The sequence below is a fragment of the Agelaius tricolor genome, unplaced genomic scaffold, assembly GCF_023055355.1.
Source record: "Agelaius tricolor isolate 1412-34295 unplaced genomic scaffold, bAgeTri1.0.p SCAF_36, whole genome shotgun sequence".
NCBI classification, from domain to species: domain Eukaryota; kingdom Metazoa; phylum Chordata; class Aves; order Passeriformes; family Icteridae; genus Agelaius; species Agelaius tricolor.
Genome location: NW_027269296.1, coordinates 2,363,141 through 2,376,376, shown reverse-complemented (window position 1 = coordinate 2,376,376; position 13,236 = coordinate 2,363,141). Strand labels below are relative to the sequence as shown.

General features: G+C 46.3%; 1 protein-coding gene across 2 annotated transcripts in view; it reads left to right on the top strand.

The window, feature by feature from the left end:
- The window catches only part of CSMD2 (CUB and Sushi multiple domains 2), a 263,996-nt gene that overhangs the window by 144,387 nt on the left and 106,373 nt on the right, over nt 1-13,236 (top strand). Inside the window, exons 12-13 of one of the 2 annotated variants that reach the window (XM_071453355.1) lie at nt 4,904-5,016; nt 12,699-12,881. The exons of the other annotated variant lie outside the window; for it this stretch is intronic. Coding sequence (XP_071309456.1) covers nt 4,904-5,016; nt 12,699-12,881 — 296 coding nt within the window. The remainder of the gene's footprint in view (nt 1-4,903; nt 5,017-12,698; nt 12,882-13,236) is intronic. 2 annotated transcript variants of the gene reach the window in all.

Here is a 13,236-nt window from a genome sequence, read left to right as displayed (position 1 = left end):
GCAAGGCTGGGGCTGAGGGCTTGGGATGCAGGGATCTGGTGGTTTTAGGGCTTTTTTTAGTGGTTTTTTGTCACTTTGGGGACAGAAAATTGGATTTCCTTAAGTTGTTCCCTCTGTGCTTTATATGTGAGTACCAATTCTCGAATTCCCTCCTGCAGGAATGCACCTGGCCAGGTGGAGCTGTAGGGCTTGGGATGCAGGGATCTGGTGGTTTTAGGGCTTTTTTTAGTGGGTTTTTGTCACTCTGGGGACAGAAAATTGGATTTCCTTGAGTTGTTCCCTCTGTGCTTTATGTGTGAGTACCAGAATGCACCTGCCCGGGTGGGACTGTAGGGATCCAGTGGTTTTAGGGCTTTTTTTTAGTGGTTTTCTGTCACTTTGGGGACAGAAAATTGTCCCTTCTGTGCTTTTTGTGTGAGTACCAGAATGCACCTGCCCAGGTGGGGCTGTAGGGCTTGGCATGCCAGGATCCAGGGGGTTTTGGGGTTGGTTGTCACTTTGGGGACAGAAAATGAAATTGTCCCCTCTGTGGTTTATATGTGAGTACCAGAATGCATCCAGCCAGGTGGGGCTGTAGGGCTTGGGATGCAGGGATCTGGTGGTTTTAGGGCTTTTTTTTAGTGGTTTTCTGTCACTTTGGGGACAGAAAATTGTCCCCTCTGAGCTTTATGTGTGAGTACCAGAATGCACCTGGCCAGGTGAGGCTGATGCAAATTTGCAATATCTGAGACTGAACAAGGTGCAGTGCCTGGAATCTTTTCCCAGGAAGTTTCCAGTAAATTCCTGCTGCTAATCCTTCCAGGGATTTTTTTTTTTTTTTTTTTTGTTTTTTGTTAATAATCTGGGAGGATTAATTGAAAAGTAACGAAATGGGAGAGAGCTGTGAAGACCACAGTGCTAATTAATGTGCTTGAAAGTCCATGGATCACTTTTTCCAGAGTTTTCTGCCCACTTTTAGCTGGATGATTCAGGAATAATACCTGGATACAAAGTGAGGTTTCTTTGGGAAAATCAAAATGCAGCAACTCCCGTCAAAGGCAGTAATTCCAATTTTCTTCCTTGCTCTTCACTTCTCCTTGGCTGCTGAGGAGCTCAGCCCTGCTGCCTTCCCAATCAAGGAATGCACTTGAGGGGAGCTGCAGAGCAGCAGATTCCACCCCAAACTGGGCTGGGAAGGATTTTGTTCCCAGGCTCATTCCCACCCCTGGAGAATGGGAGCAGGGCAGATTGTTAGGCTGAGCTTCCTGACTTGCAAGAAGGAATTTGATTTCCTGAAGTAACCAGCACCCAAATCAATCCCCCAGCTTGTTAAAAGTGGGGTGGGCAAAGGATGCAAAAAGCTTTGAAGCACCTTTTCCTGGAGGTTTTTCCTCTTGGAGTTTTCCTCATTCCTGCCTGGCTGCTGCTTCAATAAATAAACTGAGAATCAACAATAACACTCCTGAACATCTCTGGGATGCAAAACAGGCACTAAAACAAGATCACTTCTTCATTTAACCAGCAGCCTGAGATCAATAAAATGCTGCTGCAGGTCAGAGAAATCAGAGCAGAGGTGGGGGGCAGAGCTTGGCTGGGATTGTGATTGCAGGAAAAACAAAAAAATAAAAATCTACTCCAGGGTCAGAGCCTGGGCATGGCTGCTGCAGGTGCCCCTGTCCCTGGATGGGCAGGACAGGTCTGTGATGCCCAGGGAGGCCCCATTTCCCTGAGGTCCCTGCCCTGGAGAGGAGCTGGCACTCAGCAGGGAGCAGAGTGAATGTCACCTGCACTGGGGGGGTGACACAGCCCTGGGAGCTGCCACAGAATCCTGGCATGGTTTGGGGTAGAAGGGCTCAAAGCCCATCCAGTGCCATGGCAGGGACACCTCCCACTGTCCCAGGCTGCTCCCAGCCCTGTCCAGCCTGGCCTGGGGCACTGCCAGGGATCCAGGGGCAGCCACAGCTGCTCTGGGCACCCTGTGCCAGGGCCTGCCCACCCTCACAGCCAGGAATTTCTCCCCAAAATCCCTCCCAGTTCTCCCTTTTCCCAGTTTGAATTCATTCCCCTTTGGCCTGGCACTGCAGTTCCTGGTGCTGAGTCTCCTGCAGCTCCTGGCAGGAGCTCTGAGGGCTCCACTCAACCTTTCCTTTTCCAGGCTGAGCATTCCCGACTCTCCCAGCCTGGATCACATCCCTCCTCTGGCAGGAGCAATTTCTCCCCCAAATCCCACCTAATTCTCCAATTTTCCACTTGGAACTCATTCCCCCTTGTCCTGGCACTGCAGTTCCTGGTGCTGAGTCCATCTTCAGTTCTCCTGCAGCTCCTGGGATGCTGAGGAGGCTCCGGTCAACCTTTCCTTCTCCAGGCTGAACATTCCCAGCCTGGCTCCTGTCCCTTTATCAGCTTCACATCCCTCCTCTAGTAGGAGCAATTTCTCCCCAAAATCCCACCCAATTCTCCCCTTTTCCAGTGTGAATTCATTCCCCTTTGTCCTGGCACTGCAGTTCCTGGTGCTGAGTCTCCTGCAGCTCCTGGCAGGTGCTCTGAGGGCTCCACTCAAACCTTTCCTTCTCCAGGCTGAACATTGCCAACTCTGCCAGCCTTGCTCCTGTCCCTTTATCAGCTTCACATCCCTCCTCTGGTAGGAGCAATTACTTCCCAAAATCCCACCCAATTCTCCCCTTTTCCAGTGTGAATTCATTCCCCCTTGTCCTGGCACTGCAGTTCCTGAAGCTGCTGTGAGGGCTCCACTCATCTTTCCTTCTCCAGGCTGAACATTCCCAACTGTCCCAGCCTGGCTCCTGTCCCTTTATCAGCTTCACATCCCTCCTCTGGCAGGAGCAATTTCTTCCCAAAATCCCATCCAATTCTCTCCTTTTGAATTAATTCCCCCTTGAACTGCAGTTCCTGGTGCTGAGTCCCTCTCCAGCTCTCCTGACAGGAGCTCCGAGGTCTCCACTCAACCTTTCCTTCTCCAGGCTGAACATTCCCAACTCTCCCAGCCTGGCTCCTGTCCCTTTATCAGCTTCACACCCCTCCTCTGGCCTTGCTCCAGCAATTCCCTGTCCCCTTCTGTTGAGTTTACTTTTATCCAGGAGCCTTTCGAGTGCTGCTGTTGTAGCTGGGGCCAGGCCCAACCCAGAGCTGAGCACGGGCATCAATTGGGATTTATTTAAACCCTGCAGAAAAGATAAAAAACCCCTCTCACCCCTCTCCACTCGCTCTTAATTTCTGAATTTCTCGCAGATAATACCAGAGCAGAAACAGGATAATCACAACATTAAACACAGGCAACACAGGAGCCCTGCTCCTGGAATAATCATCCCACCCACACAAATGCTGCTCCTGGGAAGGGAGGCAGGAGCTGAGCTCCATCTGCCTGTGCCAAAGATGCTCCTGTGGGTGGGGGATAAAGCTCTGAAGCTGTGCTGAGGTGATGAATCCCAGAGGCTGAATGAGCCTCGTTCATAGGGGGGGATCAGTGACTTTTCCCTCAGTCTCCTCAGCCCTCCTGGGAGGGGAAGGCAGAGCCCTGACCCTGCTGGGATTAGTGGCACTTCTCAAGGGCTCAGGGGCGCTCAGCACGTGTGGATTCTCAAAGGCTCACAGGGTGTTCAGCACTTTTGGGGCTCCTGCTTTGGCTGCTGCTGTGGAGATGACCCCGAGGTGTTGCAAAGTCTCTTTTTCCCAGCCCTGAGACCCAAGCAGAAGTCAGGATTCCTTGGTTCTCCTTCTCAAGGTTGTTTATTTTTCCTTATCTGTCGGGCAGGTCAGATTGTGGCACAGTCCCTGCCCGTGGGGTGGTGTTGGCTTTTTATACTAAGAACTACGTGTACTTTATTTACAATCATTTTTTAATACCTTATCACCTATGTTAGACAGTGAGCTTCTACCTTAAACCAATCCAAAAGTGCCACCATCCCAGCAGAAGATGGAGGCCAGGAGGAAGAAGGAGGACAGGACACGCCCAGATTCCTCCATCTTGCCTCTTGAGCCCCCATTCTAAAACCCCAAAATTCTACATTGTCACCCTGTGATAAATTCACTGTCATTCTACTTAAACTCTCTTGACTTGTAACTCTTCATATAAAGGTGGTCATTTCAAGGTGTTGCAAAGTCTCTTTTTGCCAGCCCCGAGCCCCAAGAAGAAGTCAGGATTCCTTGGTTCTCCTTCTCAAAGTTGTTTATTTTTCCTTATCTGTAACATCCTTTCTCTGACCTGCTGAGGTCTGCCCAGCAGGTTGGGTTGTGGCACGCTGACACCAGGCTTGGAAATCTCCTGTTTTTCAGGGTGATTCTTAATTAGTTTGGCATTTCCTTCTCCTACAGAGTCCTTATTTGAGGGTGATGAATCTGAGGCCACTTCGAGGCTGTTTTTATTATATTATTATGTATTATATTATATTTTTATAATCACACAATATTTATATATTATTTATAATTATATAATATTTTACATGATATTATGTATTTATATTATATCTTTGTTGTATTATATTATTATCTATTATATAATTATGTTTTTATTTTTATTATTATATAAAATTATTTTTTTATAATTTTATTTTATTATATATTTTATATTATTTTATATTATCCTTTATTTTAATTAATATAATATATAATTTAATCATACTATAGTTTAATATATTACATTATTATGTCTTTATTATATTATTATATTATTTTATTAATTTTATAATTCTAAGACTATTTTATTAATATAAATATATTAATAGTAATATAATATTAATTAATATAATATTAATATTTTAACATATAATTTAATAACAGTATAATTTAACAACAGTATAATTTAACAATATATAATTAATAAAAAATATAATATTTTAAATCATTATTATTTTAACTAACTTTAATGTATTATATCATTTTAATTTGTTTTCCTAATTTATTTTTGCAGCCTGACAGGCACCACAGTCCCTGACCTCATTGTCAGCACCCAGCACCAGATGTGGCTCCTCTTCCAGACCGACAGTGTCAGCAACCTGCTGGGCTTCAAAGCCACCTATGAAGGTAGCCCAGGCTCCTCCCTCCCAATTCCCCTTTTCCCAAAATATCAGGGACCAGCTGGGTGCAGGGATTGGGGAGAAAATGGAGCTCCTCTAAATAAACCAAAACTGGGTGCAGGGATTGGGCAGAAAAGGGAGCTCCTCTAAATAAATCAAAGCTCTGAAGGTTTGGTTTTATTTTTTTTTTTTTTTTCCTTAAGAGTTTCCTTTCCCATCCAAGCTGGCTGGGTGGGGGCTGCCCCGTTGCCATTTCAGGTGTTTTATGGGGAAAAAAAAAGGGAATTTCAGCTGACAGGAACAGATTGTGCCTGTGGGAGGGGATGGGATGGGATGGGATGGGGGAATCCCTGGTTCCAGCAGATCTCTGGTGTCAGCTGCTTTAAACTGGGCTGTTTCAGGTGAAATCAAAGTTAATAAAAGTTAATATTGGGATTTTTTTCAAAGAAACTCATGGAATGCAGCAAAATGTGAGTGCTCAAGTCTGGCCTAAGCTTGTGTGTTCGCTGTTGTCACAGGTGTTGGCAAAAATAGGGAAACTGTGAGGGGAAATGTCCCTGAGAGGTGCTGGAAGTGCCCAGTGGGAGCGTTCAGCTCTGGAATTTCCAGCCCCAAATGCACATTATTTATTTTAACTAATGAAAGTTTGCAGCCTGTGTAAATCACTTGGGTCTCAGTTCAGCTCTGGCTCCTTGATGTTCCCCAAAATCGCTCCCAAATCTCCAATCCCAACTTTTATCCTCCTGAACAGACTTTTTTTTTTTTTTCTCTCATTTAATGAACAATAATTCAGCATTTCCAGTGCTTGGCAGAAGGAGTTTGGATTAAGCTCCACTTTCCTGGAGAACCCTTTCCTTCCTCCCCACTGCACAAAGCTGAGGGATGCTGAATTTTTTGGCATCCTGGGGCTTCCCTTCTCCCTTTTTTCCTTTAATCCTGGGTGATTTGTTGGGAAAACTCCTTGCCCTGGAGCTGCTGCCTTCCACATCCCTCAGGATATTCCTGCAGAATTCCCAGCCCCTTGCAACAGCTGGGACAAAGGGTTCCTTCAGACCACATTTTTCAGAAGTTCCTGAGAAATTTAGGATTGGTTAAAGAAGATCCAGACTCCCATAATTTCTTCTTTTTGAGGGATATTCCCCTATTTGAATTCCAAAAAAAACCCAAACCTTTATTTCTTCTACTGATGAACCTGAGTTTATGCCAAGCAACAGCATAAAAGTAAATGAATTTTATAAATTCCTGTGGTAAGAACAGAAACATCACAAAAAACCCCACCAAAAATCCAGAACAAAGCCAAATTATAATTCACTGTTGCATTGCTTTAACAGAAAGCCAGAATTTCAAATTAAAACCAGATTTATGGGCACTCCCACACTAATTTAATTTGGATTTCTGCTGGAATTGGGAAGGAGCTGAGTCAGGTCTGAGCCCCCTGCTGCAGGCAGGGGATGATTAAAAGCTGTTTATTGTCAGGGGAGTGCTGAGCAAGGCTTTGGCTGTGGAGAGCTGGAATTCAGCCCCACGGTGCTGAAGAGGCTTAGGAGCTCTGCAGGGCTGGAGCTGGAGATTTCCTCCCCTGCCCTTTGTGCTTTTCATCAAACTTCTTCATCTTACCACAGGAATTGATACAATTGATTTACTTTTATGCTCTTGCTTGGAAATAAACTCCAGTTCTTCAGCAGAAGAAATAAGGATTTTATTTTATTTTTTTTTCCAAACTTAGCTGGGATGAGCTGCTGTTTCCTGCAGCTCTTTTGCCAATTATCCAGGTGGGAATCCAGCTCTGGATTTATTTTTTTTTTTTTAGGTTCTGCATCTCCCACTCCCCTGTTTTGTTGGTGTTGGGGTCTCTCAGGAGGCCAAGAGGTTTCCATCCCTCCTTCTCTGCTCTCCCATTAAATTTAATTTAATTTGAATCAAATTTAATTTAATGGCTTGAGCAGGAGCCACAGAAGGGCTTTGAGCTCGTGCTGTGCTGAGCTCAGCTCTGCCAGGGTCCTGTTCCTGGTGTTTAAGCCTGGCCCAAAGCTCAGGACAGGGTTTAAAGTGATGCTGGTCCCAGCAGAGCCAGGCCCAGTGCTGCCCTTGCTCTGCTCTGCTGGTTTTGGGTGGCAGGGAGGGGCAGGAAGGGATTTTTCCTTTTAATTCACCCCCTCCTTGGTGTGTTTTCTCTTTAGATCTGTTTTTTCTGGAATCCCAAACCAGTTTGGGTTGGAAGGAGCTTAAAGTCCATTCCTGTTCAACCCCTTCCATAGGGTCAGAACCAGAGAATCCTTTAGGCTTGGGATAAAATTGGGATAATTTTTATTCATTCTTGGAGGAAAAAACTAAAAGGCAACAGAAACACCCTGGTCTTGATTCCTCCAAAGTCTTACCTGACACCATAAGCTTTAATTAATTAAGCAAGGTCATTTAAGTACAAAATCCTGTGTGTGAGGTAAAATCCTTTGGGCTGAAATGAGATAAAAATGGGATCATTTTTATTCATTCTTGGAGGAAAAAACTAAAAGGCAACAGAAACACCCTGGTCTTGATTCCTCCATATTCTTACCTGACACCATTAGCTTTAATTAATTAATTAAGCAAGTTCATTTAAGTACAAAATCCTGTGTGTGAGGTAAAATATTTTCCTGGGTGTTTTCCTCTTTAGATCCCTTTTTTCCTCCTTCAGGAATCCCAGACCAGTTTGGGTTGGAAGGGGCCTTAATGTCCATCCTGTTCCACCCCTTCCATAGGGTCAGAACCAGAGAATCCTTTAGGCTTGGGATAAAAATGGGATCATTTTTATTCATTCTCAGAAGGAAAAACGAAAAGGCAGCAGAAACACCCTCCTCCAAATTCCTACCTGACACCATAAGATTTAATTAATTAAGCCAAGGTCATTTAAGTACAAAATCCTGTGTGTGAGGTAAAACATTTCCCTGGGTGTTTCCTGACTGGGGGTGACATTTGTGGTGTTTCCTCAGTCTCACAAATCCTTCACCCTTCCAGAAACCAGAGTTTGATTTGCTGGCAGCTCCAAAATTCCTCATTTTTCCCCCAGAAAAATTCCTCATTTTCCCCTCAGAAAATTCCTCATTTTCTCCCCAGAAAAATTCCTCATTTTCCCTCAGAAAAATTCCTCATTTTCCCCCAGAAAAATTCCTCATTTTCCCCCAGAAAAAATCCTAATTTTCCCTCACAAAAATCCTCATTTTCCCTCACAAAAACCCTCATTTTCCCCCCTTTCCTCCTGCAAGAGCAGGAATTCCCAGGGAGGAGCAGCCTGGATTTGGGGAGGTGTGAGGGAGGTTTTTTTCTCATTCCTCACCCAATTTCCCACCCACCACCCTCAGCCAAACAGCACAAAGAGCTCTGCAAAATTCCTGCTGCCACATTTTTCCCTCAGAAAACGCAGTTTTGTCAAAAAATTTCCCCCTGTATGAATAATATTTGATGGGGAAAGCTGTGAAAGATTCATGTCAACTTGTTTCCTTTCAATAATGTCAAAACACTTGGTTTGGATGTTCTTGTTTAGTTTTGACTTTTATTATTCTAATGTGGAAGTGATTTTTCTTTAAACATTCATCAGGAGGAATGTTTCAATCTTATTGAAGTAACATGTTTTGATATTTTTGAATCACTCCTTTTTTCTTTCTTTTTTTTAAATGGAACTTCTGCCCTGCTCAATATTTCATGGATTTTACTCCCTTACACAAAGAAATGCAGGAACCAGGGGATTTTCCTCAGGTCAAAAAAATGGAATTTCCAAATAAATTCCATTTCCTGACCTCTGTGAGGTGATGAAACCTTCGAGCTGTGTTTGCTTGCTGCTGACAAGGAGAGGGTGGGAATTGGGAGCTCTAATTCCTCATTTTCCTCCCATTTTTAACCCCCTGATTGGAGCTGGGTGACAGGAAAGGGTGAGGAGGGAGGAGACCCTGCAGTGATGTCTTTATTCTCTCTCATCCAAGGGTCAAAATGCTGATTTTACCTCACTTGGCTGCGTTTTTTCCTGAACTCCTGATGCCCTCAGCACACCCTGATTTTATTGATGCTGCACATTCCCAGCTCCCTTTGGAATTCCAGCTCTGGAAATTCTGCTTTCCCCCAGGCTGGAGCTGCTTGGTGCAGAATTTCTGTGATTCCCATCCCTGCCCAAGCTGAGGGAAACATTTGGGGCTGGCTCTGGGTTTTTGGCATCTCTGACCCTTCTGGGGAGGCTCCTGTGGCCTTCAGGGGGACGGGGCTGCCACGGCTCAGGCAGGAAATTTTTGTGTCCATTTGTGGAATTTTGGGGCTGCCAGAATGGGAATTTTTATTTCCATTTGTGGGGGAGTTTTGGGGCTCTCAGGATGGGAATTTTTTGGTGTTGGTGTGTGGAATTTTGGGGCTGCCAAGATGGGAATTTTTAATGTCCATTTGTGGAGGAGGTTTGGGGCTCCCGCAATGTGAATTTTTTGTGTCCATGTGTGGAATTTTGGGGCTGCCAGAATGGGAATTTTTATTTCCATTTGTGGGGGAGTTTTAGGGCTGCCACAATGGGAGTTTTTTGTGTCCATGTGTGGAATTTTGGGGCTGCCAGAATGGGAACTTTTATTTCCATTTGTGGGGGAGTTTTAGGGCTGCCACAATGGGAGTTTTTTGTGTCCATGTGTGGAATTTTGGGGCTGCCAGAATGGGAATTTTTATTTCCATTTGTGGGGGAGTTTTGGGGCTGTCAGGATGGGCATTTTTTTGGTGTTGGTGTGTGGAATTTTGGAGCTGCCATGATGGGGTCAGGCTGGATTTTTTAATGTCCATTTGTGGAGGAGTTTTGGGCCTGCCACAATGGGAATTTCTTGTGTCCATGTGTGGAATTTTGGGGCTGCCAAGATGGGAATTTTTGTGTCCATGTGTGGAATTTTGGAGCTTCCACAATGGGAATTTCTTGTATCCATTTGTGGAGGAGTTTTGGGCCTGCCACAATGGGAATTTCTTGTGTCCATGTGTGGAACTTTGGGACTGCCATGATGGGGTCAGGCAGGAATTTCTGTGTCCATTTGTGGAGGAGTTTCAGGGCTGCCAGGATGGGAATTTTTTGTGTCTGTGCATGGAATTTTGGAGCTGCCACAATGGGAATTTCTTGTATCCATTTGTGGAGGAGTTTTGGGGCTGCCACAATGGGAATTTCTTGTGTCCATGTGTGGAATTTTGGGACTGCCATGATGGGGTCAGGCAGGAATTTCTGTGTCCATTTGTGGAGGAGTTTCAGGGCTGCCACAATGGGAATTTTTTATGTCCGTATGTGGAATTTTGGGACTGCCATGATGGGAATTTTTTATGTCCGTATGTGGAATTTTGGGGCTGCCAGGATGGGAATTTTTTGTGTCTGTGCATGGAATTTTGGGGCTGCCACAGCCCAGGCAGGGTGTGACAGCCATGGGTGTTCTGAGTGGCAGCAGGGAGCATCCCCAGCCCCCAGGTCCCTGTCAGACACGCTGATAAATGTTCCACATCCACTCCTCCCATCCCAGCTCGTTGCTATTCCTTGAGTTTTCCAGCTGAATTTTCATTTCATGCTAAGCACTGCTGGCCTTGTGCGTTTTTGAGGGGAGGAATGAACAGTTCAGTGCAGCTTTAACACCCAAAATTTTCATTTTCCATCCCTAATATGCAAGTGCAGCTCCTAAACAGTTGGATTTGGAAAGTGTGCAGGAAGATCCGTAAATCCTGGCAAAGTGCTTTCACTGAGAGGCAAAAAAAACTCAGCCTGTTTCATGAAAACTTTTAATATTAATTTATGTTAAATTATTTTGGGGATGCTTCATTAGCTAGCAGTGAGTTTTCAGCTCGAGATGCAGCAGAAGCTCAGTGACTCCTGCTCAAAATACACCTGGATGTGGAGTTGCCTGGAGCCAGAATAATAATGAGGGTGCTTGTTGTTATTCCAGCCAAATTGGGATATTAGAGGGAGTCATGCAAATCTCAGCTCCCATGGTTTGCCTCTGTAGAGGAAGTGTCAGAAAAGAGATTTCCAATTTGGTGCAAGAAATTGGAAACGGGGAGGAAAAAGACAGCGAGACTGATCAGAGATGATGGGGATGAAAACCAGAGGAGTGTGGAGCAGATAAATAATGTGGGAACACTAAGGAGGAATGAAGGGATGAAGTTTTTGGGGATAAAAAGCAGAGGATTGGGAGAGTAGAGGAACGTGGGGCAGATAAATTATGTGGGAACACTCAGGAGGAATGAAAGAATGAAGTGTTTGGGGATAAAAACCAGAAGATTTGGAGAGGAGTGAGGAGCAGATAAATAATGTGGGAACACTCAGGAGGAATGAAGTTTTTGGGGATAAAAACGAGAGGATTGGGAGAGGAGAGGAGTGTGGAGCAGATAAACAATGTGGAAGTACTAAAGAGGAGTGAGGTTTTTGGAGCTAATAGTGATCCAGGGCAGGGAGCCTTTTGGAAATGGGATTGAGTGAGCAGGAGATAACAGGAAATTGTGCCTTTCCTTATCCCAAAACCCTGGATTTGAGTGGGGGGAGCTGTCAGGAGGGGTTTTTAGGAGAAAATCAGGGTTGGGATGCCACAACCTGTGGGGGCTGCACCAGCTGGGCCTCAGCCCCTTCCCCACACCCAAACCCTGTGTGTTCTCTCTTCCAACCCTTTCCTTACACACAAATTCATTCTTCCAGCCCTTTCCTTACACCCCAAATCCTGTTTTCTCTCTTCCAACCCCTTCCCCACACCCCAGCCCTGTGTTCTTTCTCTTCCAGCCCCTTCCCCACACCCAAACCCTGTTTTCTCTCTTCCAACCCCTTCCCACACCCTGTGTTCTTTCTCTTCCAGCCCTTTCCCCTACACCCAAATTCTGTGTTCTCTCTTTGAGCCCCTTCCCCATACCCAAGTTCTCTGTTCCTTCTCTTCTTCCACCTCCTTCCCCACACCCCAACCCTGTGTTTTCTCTCTTCCAGCCCTTTCCCTATGCCCCAAATCCTGTTTTCTCTCTTCCAACCCCTTCCCACACCCCAACCCTGTGTTCTTTCTCTTCCAGCCCCTTCCCACACCCAACCCTGTGTGTTCTCTCTCCCAGCCCTTTCCTTACACCCAAATTCATTCTTCCAGCCCTTTCACTACACCCCAAATCCTGTTTTCTCTCTTCCAACTCCTTCCCACACCCAAACCCTGTGTTCTCTCTCTTCCAGCCCCTTCCCCACACCCCAACCCTGTGTTTTCTCTCTTCCAGCCCTTTCCCTATGCCCCAAATCCTGTTCTTTCTCTTCCAACCCCTTCCCACACCCAACCCCATGTTTTCTCTCTTCCAACCCTTTCCTTACACACAAATTCATTCTTCCAGCCCTTTCCTTACACCCCAAATCCTGTTTTCTCTCTTCCAGCCCCTTCCCCACACCCAAACCCTGTGTTCTCTCTCTTCCAGCCCTTTCCTTACACCCCAAATCCTGTTTTCTCTCTTCCAACCCCTTCCCCACACCCCAACCCTGTGTTCTCTCTCTTTGAACCCCTTCCCCACACCCCAACCCTGTGTTCTCTCTCTTCCAGCCCCTTCCCCACACCCCAACCCTGTGCTCTCTCTCTTCCAGCCCCTTCCCACACCCAAACCCTGTCTTCTCTCTCTTTGAACCCCTTCCCCACACCCAGATTCTCCGTTTTCTCCCTCCCAGCCCCTTCCCTCACCCAACCCTGTGTTGTTTTTCCCTTCCAGAGATCGACCAGGGCAGCTGTGGGGATCCCGGCGTCCCCGCCTTCGGCCGCCGCGAGGGCTCCCGCTTCCGCCACGGGGACACCCTGCACTTCCAGTGCCAGCCCGCCTTCGAGCTCAAGGGCCACAAAAGCATCACCTGCCAAAAGAGCAGCCAGTGGTCTGCTCAGAAACCTGTGTGTGTTTGTAAGTGGGTCAGCAGCTCCCTGGGCCCCCTCCGAGGGGACGCCGAGGTGGTGGCGCCTGCCCCGGTGGCGCCTTCAGCCAGCTTGGGGACAGGTTTGGGCTCTTCACTGGGCAGGGCAGGGGAGATTTGGGCTGTGCTGGGCTCTCCTTGCCTTGTCCTGAGGGAAAATCAGCCCTTGGTGGCCAGGACCCAGCAAATTCCAGATTTAAACCTGGATTCTCTTTGTGTAGAGAGATTTGGGCTCTGCTGTGTTCTCTCTGCCTTGTCCTGAGGGAAAATCAGCCCTTGGTGGTCGGCACAGACAAGAGATGGCCGAATTCCAGATTTAAACCTGGATTTTCTTTGTAGAGGAAG